At 36.8% G+C, this 18,660-nt stretch overlaps 1 protein-coding gene across 5 annotated transcripts in view; it reads left to right on the forward strand.

Annotated features, from left to right (window-relative positions):
• The window catches only part of LOC102972401 (melanoma inhibitory activity protein 2), an 83,126-nt gene that overhangs the window by 15,554 nt on the left and 48,912 nt on the right, over nt 1-18,660 (forward strand). For all 5 annotated transcript variants that reach the window (XM_042989594.1, XM_042989597.1, XM_042989595.1 and 2 more), the window contains exons 3-7: nt 1,671-1,692; nt 1,786-1,874; nt 8,185-8,256; nt 12,380-12,490; nt 13,132-13,203. In XM_042989594.1, coding sequence (XP_042845528.1) covers nt 1,671-1,692; nt 1,786-1,874; nt 8,185-8,256; nt 12,380-12,490; nt 13,132-13,203 — 366 coding nt within the window. The remainder of the gene's footprint in view (nt 1-1,670; nt 1,693-1,785; nt 1,875-8,184; nt 8,257-12,379; nt 12,491-13,131; nt 13,204-18,660) is intronic.

An 18,660-nucleotide genomic window follows, 5' to 3' on the forward strand; every position in this document is an offset into this window, starting at 1 on the left:
ATGGTAATTTGTTTGATATAAACATTCTAGGTTCAAAGTTCTGTCCTTTTAATACTTCAAAAGCCTTACTTCCTTGTCTTTTTACGTTTCATGTTACTTATTAAAAGGTCTAATGGCAGTGTGATTCTTATTTATAAATGATCTGTTCTCTGTGAAAGCTTTTAGAATCTTTTAAGTTGACATTGTTATTTCAATATAATGTGTCTAAGTTTGAATATTTTTAAATATTTTTAGAATTCTCTGGAATCTTTTAATATGAGAGCTTGTTTGCTTGTTTATTTATTTTTATTAATTTACTTATTGTTTTAGAGGGAGAGAAAGCACAAGTGGGGGAGAGGAGAGAGACAGAGAGAATTTTTGTTTTTTTGTAATAAAAAAAATTATTTTAGAGAGAGTGCAAGGAGGAGAGAGGGGCAGAGGGAGAGAGAATCTTCACATTCAGTCAGCATGGAGCCTGATGCATGGCTCTGTCCCACAACCCTGGGTTCATGACCTGAGCTGAAATCATGAGTGGGTTGCTCAACTGACTGAGCCACACAGACATGCTGAGAGAGGGAGAGAATCTTATGCAGGCTCCACTCTTCAGCCTGGAGCCTGATATGGAGCACAGTCCCCATCACCCTCGGGTGATGACCTGAGCTGAAATCAAGAGATGGATGCTGAACTGACTGAGCCACCCAGGTGCCCCTGTTTTATCTTTTTTTAATTTTAGGAGTTATCTTCTGCATTTTACATCTTGTTTTCTCTTTTTGAGACTATTTTTTGGATTTTGTCCCTTCTACTTCTGTCTTCCATGTGTCTTAACTTTTGTTTTTTAATTTTTTTCAGCTTCCTGTTACCTTTTGAGATCGTGCCTTAATGTGATTTAGTGCACTGATTTAGTCCTCATCAATACTGATTCCACTGTACCTTGACCTTAAAACTTTTGTTTCTTAATTTTATACCTATACATCTTTGTAGATGATTTAAGTCCCCATTTAAGTTCCCTAAGCCTGATCCCTTTACAAATGGAGTTTTTCCTTCATTTTTTGAAATCTATTCAGATCCATGGTCCTGTGGTAAACATTTCTCAAACTGTTATTTTGGAAAACATGATGTTAATAAGGGCTTCCTGAAATACTAAGGAACCTGTTTTAGGGTAAAATATATTTGAAGAACGATGGACTAAATGAAATGAAACTGCTATCTTTAAGGTTATTTCAGAACCTTCAGTATGCTTATATACAATGTGAATCTTCAATAGAGAGACTTTAATATGTAGCATTTTTTCCATTGGAAAAAGAACACTCTCAGTTAATGTATATTCATACTAAGGCAGTAAGAAACCAGTTACTTATGTTAACTTTTAAAAAAATGTTTATTTTTGAGAGAGAGAGTGCGAGGACGCGCGTGCAAAAGAGACTGCACAAGGGGGAGGGACAGAGAGAGAGGGAGACACAGAATCTGAAGCTGGCTCCAGGCTCCAGCTGTCAGCACAGAGCCTGATGTGGGGCTCGAACTCACGAACCACAAGATCATGACCTGAACCTAAGTCAGTCACTTAACCAACTGAACCACTTAGACGCCCCAGAAACCAGTTATTTTTAAGTTGGTAATGGAAGTTAAATAAGTCAGATTTACCTAAATATGTATTTGTTTTAATATAATTTTGTTGAACTTTTTTTTTTCAGGTTAGAAGCCGGCTTTATGTGGGTAAGCTCTTTTTTCTATTATAGATCTCATCATTATTGTTCATAATTTTGAAACTTAAAACAATTTACATATAATACAATTTTTTTTTTTCAGGAAGAGAGAACAAGCTGGCTATAGAACTTTCTACACTGCTTGATGAAAAATGTAAACTACTTGAAAAATTTAGCGTTGTTCAGAAAGAGGTAAGACATTTTTTAAAATGTTACATACGTGTTAGAGCTGGAAGACTTTACAGTTTGCAGTGCAGAAACTTCTGTGTAAGTTTAAGATTATTAATGCTTGTTTGCAAAGTGTGAGAGTTCAGTTGCTCTTCATATTACCAGTCTTACTAATTGTAAACACTGTGGTAAGAGCATAGTGATGTTTTATTGTGGTTTCATTTTCATTTCCCTGACTAATGAGGTTAAGTACCTTTTTCATAGGTTTATTGGTTGTTTGGATATCTTTTTTGTGAAGTTGCCTGTTTAAGGGTTTTTTGTTTTGTTTTTATTTTTCTTATTTGAAAAGGTATGGTTATCTCTTTTTCTTTTTTGATACGTAGAATATTTTCTATATTTGAACACAAGTCCTTTGTTAGGTATATGTATTGCAAATATTTTCCTTCACTCTGTGGTTTGCCTTTTTATTTCAATGGTAAGCGGAAGTTCTTAATTTTAACCTAGTCTCATTTGTTAATCTTGTCTTTATGATGCCTGCTTTTTGTTTCTTATTTAAGAATTTTTGTCTACTTAAGGTTATGAAGATATTCTTCTGTGCTACTTTCAGAAGCTTTGTTTTACTTTTCTCATTTAGTCTTTGTATAAATTTGGTAGAGACACCATAACAAAATATCACAGACCAGGTGGCTTACCCAACAGAAATTAATTTTTTCACAGTTCTGGAGGCTAGAAGTCTAAGATCAAAGGGTTGACAGGTTTGATTTCCTACGAGGCTCCTCCCCTTAGTTTGCATGTGGCTGCCTGCTTGCCTGGACCTCCCCTGGTCTTTCCTCTGTCCAGGTGCTTGTTTCTGGTATCTCTCTTTGTGTCCAAATTTCTTCTTTTTATAGGACATCATGTGATTAGATTAGGGCCCATCCTTAAGCCTTTATTTTAACTTAATCACCTCTTTAAAGGGCCTGTCTCCAAATAAGGTCACATTATGAGGTACTGAGGCTTCAACATATAAATTTTGGGGAAAACAGTTTAACCCAAATTTAATTAGTCTTTAATTCACCTGTAATTGAATTTGTAATGGTGTGATTTGGAAGTCAAGATTCAGTGTTTTTCAGATGGATGTTGAATTAACCAGTACCGTTTATGGAAAAGACCATCTTTTCCTTTGTTCTGTGGTGTCATCTTAAATCAAGTGCTGTAATATATTTGAGTATTTCTATAATATCTTCTGTTCTGTTGGTCAGTTTTTTAAATTCTTATGCCGATATCATGCTTTTTAATCTATCTTTTTGTAACGATTCTTGATAGCTGACAGTGTAAACCTCCATGTTTGTTCTTAAAGATTGTCTTGGTGATCTTGGTACTTTGCTGTTCTATATAGATTTTAAATCAGTTCATCAGTTTACACACATAGGCTGCTAGGAATTCAGTTGGGATTACATTGAATATATAGATCAATTTGGAGAGGACTGACATTTTTACAATGTTGAGTTCTTATCTGTGGACTATATAGTATTTCCCTTTATTAACATCCTTTAAAACCTCTCTGTTATTGTTTAAATTTTTGTGTTGAGGTCCTCATCATGTTTTATTAGATTTATTCCCTGGTATCTGGTGATTTTTGAAAGTCATCTAAATAGTATAGCTTTTTCTTTGTTTTTAAAAATTAAAAAAAATTTTTAAAAAGTTTTAGACAGACAGAACACGCAAGTGGGTGAGAAGAACAGAGGGAGACAGAGAAAATCCTAAGCAGCCTCTATGCTGAGAACTAAGCATGGAGCCCGATGCAGGGCTTGGTCTTACACCCTGGGATCATGACCTGAACTGAAATCAAGAGTCGGACACTCAACCAACTGAGCCACTCAGGCACCCCGATAGTATAGCTTTTTCTTAACAGCTTTGTTGTAATATAATTTACCCACTATGCAGTTCAGCCATTTAAAGTATACAAATGACTGGCTTTTAGTATACTTACAGCTGTTCATCCATTGCCATAATTTTTGTACATTTTTATTACCCCCAAAGAGGCCCTGTAGCCCTTAGTTATCACCCTTCACCCAGTTTCCCCTACTCCCAAGCCCTAGACAACTTATCTACCTTTTTTTTTTTCTATAACTTTGTTTGCTCTGTGTTCCATTTCACATAAATGGAATCATACAACATGTGGTTCTTTGTGTCTGGTTTTTTTTTCACTTAGTAAAATGTTTTCAAGTTTCATCCATGTTGTGTATAGATTTGCCGGTTCTGGGGCACTTGGGTGGCGCGGTCTGTTTAAATATCCTTCTTCAGTGCAGGTCATGATCTCACAGTTTGTGACTTCGAGTCCCACATTGGGCTCTTTGCTGACAGCTCAGAGCCTGGAGCCTGCTTTGGATTCTGTGTCTCCCTCTCTCTGCCCCTCCTCCACTCATTCTCTCTCTCTCTCTCTCTCTCTGTCTGTCTCTCTCAAAAAAAATAAAAATAAACATTAGATTCACCTATTCTGGACGTTTCACATAAATAGAATCATATAATATATAGTCCTTTGTGACTGGCTTTTTTCACTTACATTATGTTTTCAAGGTTCATCCATGCTGTAGTATGAATCAGTACTTTTTTTTTGCCAAATACTCTTCTTTGCCACAATTTATATATGTGTTTGTCAGTTGGGTTATTCTGTTTTTGGCTGCTACAAGTGATGGTGCTATGGACATTTGTGTACAAGTTTTATGTGAATATATGTTTTCAATTCTTTGGTGTATATTCCTATGAGTGCAATTGATGGATATGTGTTTAACTTTTTAGGAACTGCCAAATTGTTTTCTATAGTGGCTATACCAGTTTCCATTCCTACCACAAGTTTGTGAATGTTCTAGTTTCTCCACATCTTTCCAAACACTTGTTACTATCTGTCTTTTTGATTTTAGCCATCCTAGTGAGTATGAAGCTGTATCTCACTGTGATTTTAATTTGCATTTCTCTGATGGCTAATTATGAGGAGCACTTATCTTTTCATGTGCTCATTGACTGTCTTTTCTTGAGAAATGTCTCTGCAGTTCCTTTGCCTATTTTTAAATTGGTCTTTCATCTTATTATCAAGTTGTAACTTTGTATATTACAGATGTGAGCTTCTCATTAGATTATGTGATTTGCAAGTATTTTCTCTCATTTCTGTGGGTTGTCTCTTCACTCTCTTGGTGGTATCTTTGAAGCATAAATTTTTTTTATTAAAAATTTTTAAATGTTTATTTATTTTAATAAATTAATTTTATTTAATTTATTTTTAATTTATTTTATATTTATTTAATTTATTTTAATAAATTAATTTTAGGGGCGCCTGGGTGGCTCAGTCGGTTGAGTGTCCGACTTCAGCTCAGGTCACGGTCTCGCAGTCTGTGAGTTCGAGCCCCGTGTCGGGCTCTGGGCTGATGGCTCAGAGCCTGGAGCCTGCTTCCGATTCTGTGTCTCCCTCTCTCTCTGCCCCTCCCCCGTTCATGCTCTGTCTTTCTCTGTCCCAAAAATAAATAAACGTTAAAAACAAAAAAAATTAAAAAAAAAATAAATTAATTAATTTTATTTAATTTATTTTTGAGAGAGAGAGAGAGAGAGACAGAGTGTGAGTGGGGAGGGACAGAGAGAGAGGGACACACAAAATCTGAAGCAGGCTCCAGGCTCTAAGGTGTCACTAGAGCCTGACATGGGGCTCGAACTCACGAACTGTGAGATCATGACTTGAGCTGAAGTCGGAAGCTTAACCGACTGAGCCACCCAGTTGCTCCTGAAACATAAATGTTTTCAATTTTTTGTTTTTATTTTAAAGTTTTATTTATTGTTTTGAGAGAGAGAATGTGCTCATGCATGAGCACAAGCGGGGCAGGGGTAGAGGGAGAGGGAGAGGGAGAGAGAGGATCCCAAGCAAACTACATTGTCAGCATGGACCCTAATGTGGGACTTGAGCCCTGAACCCAGGAGAGCAGGACCTGAGCCAAAACCAAGAGTTGGATGCTTAACTGACTGAACCACCCAGTGGCCCCAAATGTATTTAATTTTGATGATGCTCAGTTTATCTACTTTTTTTTTTGCTGGTTATACTTTTTTTGGTGTCATATCTAAGAAACCATTGCCTAAAACTACTCACAAAGATTTGCACCTATATTTCCTTCTAAAAGTTTTATGGGATTAGTTCTTATGTTTAGGTTTTTTATTTGTTTGGAATTAATTTTTGCAAATTATATTAGGTAGGGGGCCAGCTTAATTCTTTGGCATGTGGATATCCAGTTTTTCCTAGCATTATTTGTTGAAAGGACTGTTCTTTCTGCACTGAATTATCTTGGTAACTTGTTGAAAATCAATTGACTAAAGTTGTGAAGTTTCGACTCTTAAGTCAATTTCATTGATCTGTTATGTCTATCTTTATACCAAGTCCACACTGTCTTGATTAGTGTAGTTTTGTCGAAAGGTTTGAAGTTGGGAAGTGTAAGTCTTCTAACTTTGTTCATTTTTTTTTTCAAGATCATTTTGACTATTCTCACCGAGTCCTTTACATTTTCTGTGAATTTTGGGATCAGCTTGCAATTTCTGCAAATGGATTAGCTGGAATTTTTTTCTTTTTTAAGATTTTACATTTTTTTAAAATTAAAAAAAATTTTTTAAAACATTTTTTTATTTTATTTTTTGAGAGAGAGAGACAGAACACAAGCAGGGGAGGGGCAGAGAGAGAGAGGGAGACACAGAATCCAAAGCAGGCTTCAGGCTCTGAGCTGTTAGATGCAAGGCTCAAACCCACAAATGTGAAATCATGACCTGAGCCAAATTCAGAGGCTTAACCACTGAGCCACCCAGGTGCCCCAAACTTACTTTTTTTAATGTCTGACTGAAAACTCTATTATTTGCATCCCTCAAGAGTCTGTTTCTCTTGCTCATTTTTTCTCTTGGTTCTTAGTCAAATCTTGTGTTGGTCAATGCCAGGTTATTTGTAGAGAAAAATTTGAAGTTGTGGGTGATGTTTCTGTAGTGAGGATTTGCTGTTGCTTCTCATAGGCAGATAGGCTGAAACATCACAAATCGTAGATTACTTTAATTACAGATTAAAATGTTTGGAAATTTGGCCTCATTTCAAGGGATTGGTCTGTTTCTGATTTAGACTTTCTTATAAGATAGCCAGTGGTATTAGTTTTGCATTGCTGCTGTACCAAATTATCACAAACTTAGTAACATAAAGTAACAGGCTTATTTTCTTATAGCGTTGGAGGTCATACATCTAAAACCAGTCTTATATAGAACTAAAATGAAGGTGTCAGCATATCTCTTTCCTTTTGGAGGTACCAGGAGAGAATCTTTTCCTTGCCTCTTTCACCTTCTAGAGGCTGTCCATATTCCTTGGCTCTTAGCTATATTGCTCCAGTCTCTGTTTCCATCTTCCCATTGTCTCTTCTCCTAACTTTGATCCTCTTACCTCCCTCTTCTAAAGACTCTTGGGATTATGTTGGGTCCACCAAGATAATCCTGTATATTTGCCCCATCTGAAGATCCTTAACTTAATCACATCTTGAAATTTTGGGGGTTAGGACAGAATTTGGAGAGGTCTTTCTTCAGCCTACCACAGAACCCCATCATGAAACCTGAGCTTTGTGGCTCATCCTATTCATTAGGTCTTGAACTCCCAAGTTTTTCCCTCTCAGGTCCCCACTTCTACTAAAATCTCTGCTGGGTTTCTTGTCCTATCATCCTCTGCTTTTGGGCAGGGAGAAAGAATTGTCAAATGGTGGACTTGGTTCTCTGAGGATACCCTGTTCTATCATAAATTCTCACTATTTGGTTTGCTCTCCAAGGCCTTCAGACATGTCCTGTTGTTTTTGTTTTGTTGTGTTTTGTTTTTGACCATCTTTTGTTCTTAGTGTGGAAGGTTGGTCCAAATAGCCTAATCTTCTATTTAATCACCTTTTTTTTTAAAGCATTGAAATAAGTGCATTTTGCCAAATCTTATCTCATTGTATGTTTCATTTTCCTTATTTTGCACCTTTAAAGATTTAATATTGCCTACTTTATTTGTTGTATGATTTGAATTACAAGTGAAAATTTTGATGGCCAGTTTGAGTTAGTTTCTCTTCAGTGAATAGGGACTTGGGACAGTTCTCTTAGTTTTAAGGGTGAAGTTCTGTCATTTGTTGTTCAAGCCAGTGTGTTAGCTGCCCAGTCTCTATTATAGTGGTCATATTTGAAGAACTTAAAGCTAAGTAAATTGAAGTAAATTTAACATACACGTGGAAGTGGATTTTGTCTGCTTCTTAGATGCCTATTCAGATAAATATGGAATAAAATTTATAGAGCTTTTCCTTACAGTGTTGCTTTCTTTCAGTATGAAGGCTTAGAATCATCTTTGAAGGATGCCAGCTTTGAGAAGGAGTCAACAGAAGCGCAAAGTTTGGAGGTAAAAACAAATAATATATATAATTATAAAAGATGGGGGTGGGGCACCTGGGTGCCTCAGTCAGTTAAGCGGCTGACTCTTGATTTTGGCTCAGGACATGACTTGATGGTTCGTGAGTCTGAGCCCTGCATCGAGCTCTGCTATGTCAGTATGGAGCTTGGTTGGGATTCTCTCCTTCTGTCTGCCTTTCCTCTGCTTGCATATGCATGCTCTCTCTCTCTCTCTTTAAAATAAATACATAAACATTTAAAAAAAAAGCTGGGAGAAAGATTCTTACTGAATAACAAATTTCAAGAACAGTGTATCTTCTCAAAACTATGTTAAATGTGTAAGAGCATTTCTAGATGTTAAAACTTAAATAAAACATTAACTATAAGAAATAGAACATTAGTATAAAATATTTTAAACTATTAATTAAATATTTTATAAATATTTAACTTTATAAATTAAAAAAAAAAATTTTTTTTTAACGTTTATTTATTTTTGAGACAGAGAGAGATAGAGCATGAACGGGGGAGGGTCAGAGAGAGAGGGAGACACAGAATCTGAAACAGGCTCCAGGCTCTGAGCTGTCAGCACAGAGCCTGACGCGGGGCTCGAACTCACGGACCGTGAGATCATGACCTGAGCCGAAGTCAGACGCTTAACCGACCAAGCCACCCAGGCGCCCCTAACTTTATAAATTTTTAATAAAATATTTAAAAATTTGAGCTCTCTTGCTAACTTGTTTTGAGTGATGCATATTCAGTTTACCAGTTTACTAGAATCTAAGGCCATATACAAGCTCTTTAGTCTTCATTCTTGAGAAATGTATTAAGGTAACCATCCCTTTTTTTGACCCAGTTTTCTCTAGAAAGGAAAAATAGGATTCATTTTCATAAATTTAGGAGTAGCTGGCAATATATTATGTAAATTATGGTAGTACTTGCCTTTACTTCATTCCCAGTGTATCAAGAGCTGACTAGAATTAGGCCAAAGTTTTTTGTTTTTTTTTTTAATGTTTATTTTTGAGAGAGAGAGGATGTGCGAGCAGGGGAGGGGCAGAGAGAAGGGAGAGAGAGAATCCCAAGCAGGCTCTGCATTGTTAGCGCAGAGATGTGAGTCTTGAACCCACAAATCGTGAGATCCTGACCTAGCCCAAGTCAAGAGTTGAGCTGGATGCTAAACTGACTAAGCCACTCAGGGCCCCCTAGACCAAAGCTTTAAGCAGTGATGTTCTGGTAAATGTTTAACAGCTGCCTCTCTGAAAAGCCAGAGTCCTTATTTGTAGCATCTGCTGGGTTCGATTGTGTAAATATTCCCAGTTTCAAGGTACCAACATGATGTTACTCAATGTGGAGTTTGGAAGAGATATGTATAGTCAGCTCTCCTGAGGCAGGTATGATTTGGCCAGTAGTAAGAAGGGAAATACTAAAAATTTGTCATTTAGCTAAGCTGCAACAAATTAAGGTAAATAATAGGAGTGTCTTATTACTGGTTAGAGTTGGAAGTGTTGTAAAAAGCATACTAATAATAAAGTAGAAAACAATGGACTTAGTACCTTTGGTGTACATATTTAGTTAGTGCAGCTTGGCTGTTATGAATCACTGATGTCCATAATCATTAGAAAGTCTATAAGTATAACAGTGGATGTTAACTCACTGGAATTAAAATAAAAACTAAAAAAGTCTATAGGTCATGTTTCAGAATTAACTAGTAGAGTCCAAAGGAAGTTATGAATAGAATTCTAAATGAAATATATTTCTTAATCTTTTCCTTCTTCATTTGTTACCTATTGATATCCTCAAGAACATGTTGAAATTATTTTATTTATTGACCTGTTTTAACTACTGTTCCAGTAGTAACTTACTAGTTTGATTAAAAAAAAAAGGAACTGCATAAGGAATTTAGCTGGCTAACAGAAGAGCAAAAACTGGACAGCAAAAGCATTTATTCAAGTTTGGTAGTATTGTGGGCAAAATAAAACACACCAATTTATTTTTAAGGCATTGAATTTACATGATCTAGCAGTAAAATTAAAATGAACATTTTGGAAGTTTTTGTCTGATTTTAGTAATTTGAAGAACCATGTAGTGTTTATTTTTAAAATTGGTAAATGTAATTGAGCATAAACTATATGTGGTAGAATTACAAAAATTTCATGGTTGAATTGGTAGATAAAATCGAAACAATAGACTAATTTTGACTCAAATCCAGGAATTCATATAATCAAGTAACCAAATTTGGGAAAATATATAGAAATAAGTGTTTTAACTACTATAATATAGTATGTACTTGTTCTTTCTTTTTTCTTGGCTTCCATTAAATTCTTTGAATCTTTTGGTTTTTTTTTTTTAAACAAGTTTGTTGAAGGATCACAAATATCAGAGGTATGTTTGTTACAGTGTTTAAAATCAAATTGGAATAATTCAGTGATTAATCATTTAAAATTAAAAGGTCCCAGAAAATATGTCATAATTCAATTCAGAACATTACTATGAAGCAATCTTGATTAATTTTTTTATTTATTTTTTATTATATCTTTAATTATATTAAATCAGACTTCTCATTTTTTCCTTTATAATGCTTTAGAGCAGAGGTTGGCAAAGTATATTCTGGGTTCTGCACCTGTTCTGTTTTGTTTTTGTTTTTTAATTTTTTTATTTGAGTGTAGTTGACACAAATGTTACAACATGGTGATTCAGTATCGCTATACTTTAATGCTATGCTCATCACAGGTGAAACTACCATCTGTCACCTTACAACGCTATTACAGTCTCGACTATATTTTCTGTGCTATACCTCTTATTGCCATGATTTATTCATTCCATAACTGTAAATCTGTATCTCCTACTCCCTTTCACCCATTTTGCTTATCTCCCCACTGCCTTTCCTGTGGCAACCATCAGTTTGTTCTCTGATTTTATAGATCTGATTCTGCTTTTTGTTTATTTGTTTTGTTTTTTAGATTCCACATATGAATGAAGTCATTTGGTATTAGTCTTTTTCAGTGTGACTTATTACACTTAGCATAATATCTCTAGGTCCATTTACATTGTCACAAATGGCAAGGTCTCATCCTTTTTTATGGTTATATGATATTCCATTTTGTATATATACCACATCTTCTTTATTCATTCATCCATTGATGGACACTTAATGTTGCTTCCATATTTTGGCTCTTGTAAATAAGGCTGCAGTAAACATATGGGTGTGTATATCTTTTTGAATTAGTGTTTTAGTTTTCTTTGAATAAATACTCAGCAGTAGAATTATTGGATCATATAGTATTTCTGCTTTTAACTTTTTGAGACATCTCCATACCGTTTTCCACAGTGGCTGTACCAGTTTACATTCCCAGCAACAGTGCACAAGGGTTCCTTTTTCTCCATATCCTTGCCAACACTTGTTATTTTTTGTCTTTTTGATTTTAGCCATTTTTACAGGTGTGAGATGATACCTCATTGTAGTTTTGATTTGCATTTCCCTTATGATCAGTGATGTTGGGGATCTTTTCATTTCTTTGTTGGCCACCTACGTGTCCTCTTTGGAAAAATGTCTATGTAGGTCCTCTGCCATTTTTAATCAGATTGTTTGGTTTCTCTACTTTTTTGTAAATAAAATTAAAAAAATTTTTTTTTTTTTTTTTTTAGAGAGAGAGAGTACATGCAAGTGCACGAGTGGCAGAGGGGGAGGGAGAGAGAATCTTAAGCAGGCTCCATGCCCAGTGTGGAGCCTGACATGGGGCTCCATCTCACGACCATGAAATCATGACCTGACCTGAAATCAAGAGTCGGACACTTAACCGACTAGTCACCCAGGTGCCCCTGTAAATAAATGTTATTGGAACACAGTTATGCTCATTTATTTACATAATGTCTTTGCTTTCTCACTACATGCTCAGAGTTGGGTTGCTGGGACCGAGACTACATGGCCTACAGGCCTAAAATATTTACTCACTGGTTTTTTATAGAAAAAGTTTGCTGACCTCTGCTAGTATTGCTGTTATTTAAATATTATAAAAATGAACTAATATGCAAATGAAATTTATTTAATTTGAAGTATATGTATTTGATTATACTCATCTGATTTATCATAACCAAAAAATCCTATGTCTATCTATAAAGTTGGCTTTCTCTTTTAGGCAGTCTATGAAAAGCTGAACAGCTCTAAATCTGAACTTGAGGATGAAATACTTTTTCTGGAAAACCAATTAAAAGAAGAGAAATCTAAGCATTCTGAACAAGATGAATTGGTAAGGTATTTGTGTTTGAAGAGACTGCAGGAAAAGGAAATTTATTGAGTTTAAAAAACTTAATAGGTATCAGTTAAAGTATTATATGTACTCCAAAAAATCCAAAAAAATACAGAAGGCTGTTAAGGGGAGAGTAAAAATTTCCAGATCCAGTAGCTTTTTTATTTGTTACAGGTTACCATTACCATGTTAAGTTTCTTGCGTATTCTTACAGAAATTTTCTATGTGTACTATGGAAGTAGCTTACATAAATAAAGTTGAATTATCACATACTTAGTGGATTTTTTTATTCATAAGTCATTTTGAAAACATTTTAACTTTCCTTTATTTGTTATTTTAAAATCTGTAGTAAGGAAGATCTAGATGTGTGTGAGATTATTTAGTAAGATGTGATGTTAGGGGATTTATCTTGAGCCTATAGAACTTAAATGTTATGAAGAGTAAACATGAAATGAATTACTGTTGTTGTCTAACTTTCATATAAAATCCCTTTAAGCATATGGCTGACAAGTTTTCTTAATTTTAAGTCCGCATTTTTTGAGTGAAAGTGTTAGGATAACAATATATCTAAGATATATGGCCTCTTGGAAACCAAAAAAATTTAGTGAATACTTGTTTATAGATTGATACTGTCTTTCCAGATGGTGGATATTTCAAAAAGGATACAGTCTCTAGAGGATGAATCAAAATCTCTCAAATCACAAGTGGCTGAAGTAAGTTGAATTAGTCTAGAAGGTCTGTTGCTTTTGAAAATCATTTTAATTTTATTATTTTATGATTCAAGAAAGAGATATAATACTAGAATTTGAGATATAGATGTCGTAGATATAGTTCTTTTATTGAAGGTACTTTAGGAAACTTCATTTTATTTTATTTGACAAGTATTTATTGAGCTCTTGCTGTGTACCACCGTTGAAAGTGCTTGGCACTTACCATTAGTGGATAAAATAGAAAAGCTCTCAATAAGTTTAAATTCTGTTAAGAGAGGCAGATAATAGATAGACAAGGAAGATGGCAGCGTAGGAGGACGCTGGGCTCACCACGTCATGCTGATCACTTAGATTCCACCCACATCTGCCTAAATAACCCAGAAAACCGACAGAAGACTAGCAGAACGGACTCTCTGGAGCCAAGCGTAGACTAGATGCCCAGGGAGAGGGTAGGAAGGTCAGAGAGGCGGTGCGTGCTACATGGACTGGCAGGAGGGAGTCGGGGCAGTGGAGGGGGAGTCCGTCTGGCAAGGCAGAGCTCCCGAGTCTGGCTTGCAAAAGCAGAGGGGCTGGACAGAGTGAGTTCTGACAGCCAGTGGGACTTAACATCTGGAATGTTAATAGTCAACAGCTCTGCTCTCAGAGAGCGGGGAGGGCAAGACAACGCCGGGAGAGAGAGTTGTTGAGCCCTGGAAGACAGAGTTCAGCTCGGCTGGGGAACAAAAGCTCTGGGAAGCGCCATCTCCCTCTCCCATCCCCCAGCCGAAATTCCAAAGGGAAATAGTTCCCATCACCGAACTTGCTTGCACAGCGCAAACTCCCAAACCTGTGCTTCTGTGGATCCATCCCTCCATTGGGTCTGCCTCCCTCCTGGTGCTGCAGGGCCCCTCCCACAGGGGACAACAACTGCAAAGCGAGCTAAGCCTGCCCCTCCCGCCCTGTGCACCTTGTGGATCCACCCTGGCTAATACGCCAGATCCCATCAAAGCAGCACCACAAGCCTGGCAGTATACAAGCAGCCCAGACAGGGGCCACACCACTCCACAGTGGGTCCTCCTCCTGGGAGAGGGGAAGATAAGGTACACACCAGTCTGACTGTGGCCCCAGCGGTGGACTGGGGGCAGACATCGGGTCTGACTGTGGCCCTACCCACCAACACAAGTTTCTCTGGACAGTACAGGGGAAGTGCCCTGCAGTTTGGAGCTACCTCAAGGACTACCCATGATGAAACGGAACAATTCTCCTCAAAAGAAACTCCAGGTAGTAGCGACAGCTAACGAATTGATCAAAAATGATTTAAGCAATATAACGGAACATGAATTTAAAATAATAGTCATAAAATTAATCTCTGGGCTTGAAAAAAGTATAGAGGACAGCAGAGAATCTGTTGCTACAGAGATCAAGGGACTAAGAAACAGGAGGAGCTAAAAATTGCTATAAATGAGGTGCAAAATAAAATGGAGGCGACCACAGCTCGGATTGAAGAGGAGACAATAGGTGAATTAGATGATAAAATTATGGAAAAAGAGGAAGCTGAGAAAAAGATAAAAAATCCAGGAGTATGAGGGGAGAATTAGAGAACTAAGTGATGTGATGAAACGCAACAATATCCGTATAATAGGGATTCCAGAGGAGGAAGAGAGAGAAAGGGGCTGAAGGTGTACTTGAACAAATCATAGCTGAGAACTTCCCTGATCTGGGAAAGAAAAAAGGCATTGAAATCCAAGAGGCACAGAGAACTCCCTTCAGACGTAACTTGAACCGATCTTCTGCACGACATATCATGGTGAAACTGGCAAAATACAAGGATAAAGAGAAATTTCTGAAAGCAGCGAGGGATAAACATGCTCTAACATATAAAGGGAGACCAATAAGATTAATGACAGACCTATGTACTGAAACTTCGCAGGCCAGAAAGGAATGGCAGGAAATCTTCAATGTGATGAACAGAAAAAAAATTGCGGCTGAGACTCCTTTATCCAGCAAGTCTGTCATTTAGAATAGAAGGAGAGATAAAGGTCTTCCCAAACAAACACAAACTGAAGGAATTTATCACCACTAAACCAGCCCTGCAAGAGATTCTAAGGGGGATTCTGTGAGTGAAATGTTGCAAGGACCACAAAATACCAGAGACATCACTACAAGCATGAAACCTAAAGACATCACAAGGATTCTAAACCCGTATCTTTCAATAATAACACTGAATGCAAATGGACTAAATGCTCCAACCAGAAGACATAGGGTATCAGAATGGATAAAAAAACAAGATCCATCTATTGTTGTCTACAAGAGACTCATTTTAGACCCGAGGACACCTTCAGATTGAAAGTGAGGGAATGGAGAACTATCTATCATGCTACTGGAAGTCAAAAGAAAGCTGGAGTAGCCATACTCATATCAGACAAACTAGACTTTAAATTAAAGGCTGTAACGAGATGAAGAAGGGCATTATATAATAATTACAGGGTCTATCCACCAGGAAGAGCTAACAATTATAAATGTCTGTGTGCCGAATATGGGAGCCCCCAAATATATAAATTAATCACAAACATAAGCAACCTTATTGATAAGAATGTGGACTTTAATACTCCACTTACAACAATGGATAGATCATCTAGACACAGGATCAATAAAGAAACAAGGGCCCTGAATGATACATTGGATCAGATGGACTTGACAGATATATTTAGAACTCTGCATCCCAAAGCAACAGAATATACTTTTTTCTCGAGTGCACATGGAGCATTCTCCAAGATAGATCACATACTGGGTCACAAAACAGCCCTTCATAAGTATACAAGAATTGAGATCATACCATGCATATGTTCGGACCACAATGCTATGAAGCTTGAAATCAACCACAGGAAAAAGTCTGGAAAACCTCCAAAAGCATGGAGGTTAAAGAAGACCCTAGTAAAGAATGAATGGGTCAACCAGGCAATTAGAGAAGAAATTTAAAAATATATGGAAACAAATGAAAATGAAAATACAACAATCCAAACGCTTTGGGACGCAGTGAAGGCAGTCTTGAGAGGAAACTACATTGCAATCCAGTCCTATCTCAAGAAACAAGAAAAATCCCAAATACAAAATCTAACGGCACACCTAAAGGAAATAGAAGCAGAACGGCAAAGGCAGCCTAAACCCAGCAGAAGAAGAGAAATAATAAAGATCAGAGCAGAAATAAACAATATAGGATCTACAAAAACTGTAGAGCAGATCAATGAAACCAAGAGTTGGTTTTTTGAAAAATGAACAAAATTGATAAACCTCTAGCCAGGCTTCTCAAAAACAAAAGGGAGATGACCCAAATAGATAAAATCATGAATGAAAATGGAATTATTACAACCAGTCCCTCAGAAACACAAGCCATTATCAGGGAATACTACGAAAAATTATACGCCAACAAACTGGACAACCTGGAAGAAATGGACACATTCCTAAGCACCCACACACTTCCAGAACTCAAACAGGAAGAAATAGAAAACTTGAACAGACCCATAACCAGTGAGGAAATTGAATCAGTTATCCAAAATCTCCCAACAAATAAGAGTCCAGGACCAGATGGCTTCTCTGGGGAATTCTGTGAGACATTTAAAGCAGAGATAATACCTATCCTTCTCAAACTGTTCCAAAAAAATAAAAGGGAAGGAAAACTTCCAGACTCATTCTATGAAGCCAGCATTACTTTGATTCCTAAACAAGACAGAGACCCAGCAAAAAAAAGAGAACTACAGGCCAATATCCCTGATGAATATGGATGCAAAAATTCTCAATAAGATACTTGCAAATCGAATTCAACAGCATATAAAAAGAATTATTCACCATGATCAACTGGGATTCATTCCTGGGCCACAGGGTGGTTCAACATTTGCAAATCAATCAATGTGATACATCACATTAGTAAAAGAAAAGATAAGAACCATATGATCCTGTCAATCGATGCAGAAAAAGCATTTGACAAAATTCAGCATCCCTTCTTAGTAAAAACCCTCGAGGAAGTCGGGATAGAAGGAACATCCTTAAACATCATAAAATCCATTTATGAAAAGCCCACAGCTAATATCATCCTCAATGGGGAAAAACTGAGAGCTTTCTCCCTGAGATCATGAACACGACAGGGATGTCCACTCTCACCGCTATTGTTAAACATAGTGTTGGAAGTGTTAGCATCAGCAATCAGACAACAAAAGGAAATCAAAGGCATCAAAATTGGCAAAGATGAAGTCAATTTTCACTTTTTGCAGATGACATGGTATTATACATGGAAAATCTGATAGACTCCACCAAAAGTCTGCTAGGAGTGATACGTGAATTCAGTAAAGTTGCAGGATACAAAATCAATGTACAGGAATCAGTTGCATTCTTAGACACTAATAATGGAGCAACAGAAAGACAAATAAAGAAACTGATCCCATTCACAAGTGCACCAAGAAGCATACGAATAAACCTATCCAAAGATGTAAAAGATCTGTATGCTGAAAACTGTAGAAAGCTTGTGAAGGAAGTTGAAGAAGATATAAAGAAATCAATCAAAATTGCACCAGCATTCTTCTCAAAGCTAGAACAAGCAATCCTAAAATTCATATGGAACCACAAAAGGCCTCGAACAGTGAAAGTAATTTTGAAGAAGAACAAAGCAGGAGGCATCACAACCCCAGACTTTATCCTCTATTACAAAGCTGTAATCATCAAGCAGCATGGTATTGGCACAAAGACAGACACATAGACCAGTGGAATCGAATAGAAACCCCAGAATTAGACCCACAAAAGTATAGCCAACTAATCTTTGACAAAGCAGGAAAGAATATCCAATGGAAAAAAGACAGTCTCTTTAACAAATGGTGCTGGGAGAACTGGACAGCAACATGCAGAAGGTTGAAACTAGACCACTTTCTCACACCATTCACAAAAACAAACTCAAAATGGATAAAGGACCTGAATGTGAGACAGGACACCATCAAAACCCTAGAGGAGAAAGCAGGAAAACACCTCTCTGACCTCAGCCGCAGCAATTTCTTACTCGACACATCCCCAAAGGCAAGGGAGTTAAAAGCAAAAATGAACTATTGGGACCTCATGAAGATAAAAAGCTTCTGCACTGCAAAGGAAGCAATCAACAAAACTAAAAGGCAACCAACAGAATGGGAAAAGATATTTGCAAATGACATATCGGACAAAGGACTAGTATCCAAAATCTATAAAGAGCTCACCAAACTCCACACCCGAAAAACAAATAATGTAGTGAAGAAATGAGCAGAAAACATGAATAGACATTTCTCTAAAGAAGACATCCAGGTGGTCAACAGGCACATGAAAAGATGTTCAACATCGCTCCTCATCAGGGAAATAAAAATCAAAACCACACTCAGATATCACCTCATGCTAGTCAGAATGGCTAAAATGAACAAATCAGGAGACTATAGATGCTGGCGAGGATGTGGAGAAATGGGAACCCTC

Source organism: Panthera tigris, chromosome B3 (genome assembly GCF_018350195.1).
Source record: "Panthera tigris isolate Pti1 chromosome B3, P.tigris_Pti1_mat1.1, whole genome shotgun sequence".
Taxonomy (NCBI): domain Eukaryota; kingdom Metazoa; phylum Chordata; class Mammalia; order Carnivora; family Felidae; genus Panthera; species Panthera tigris.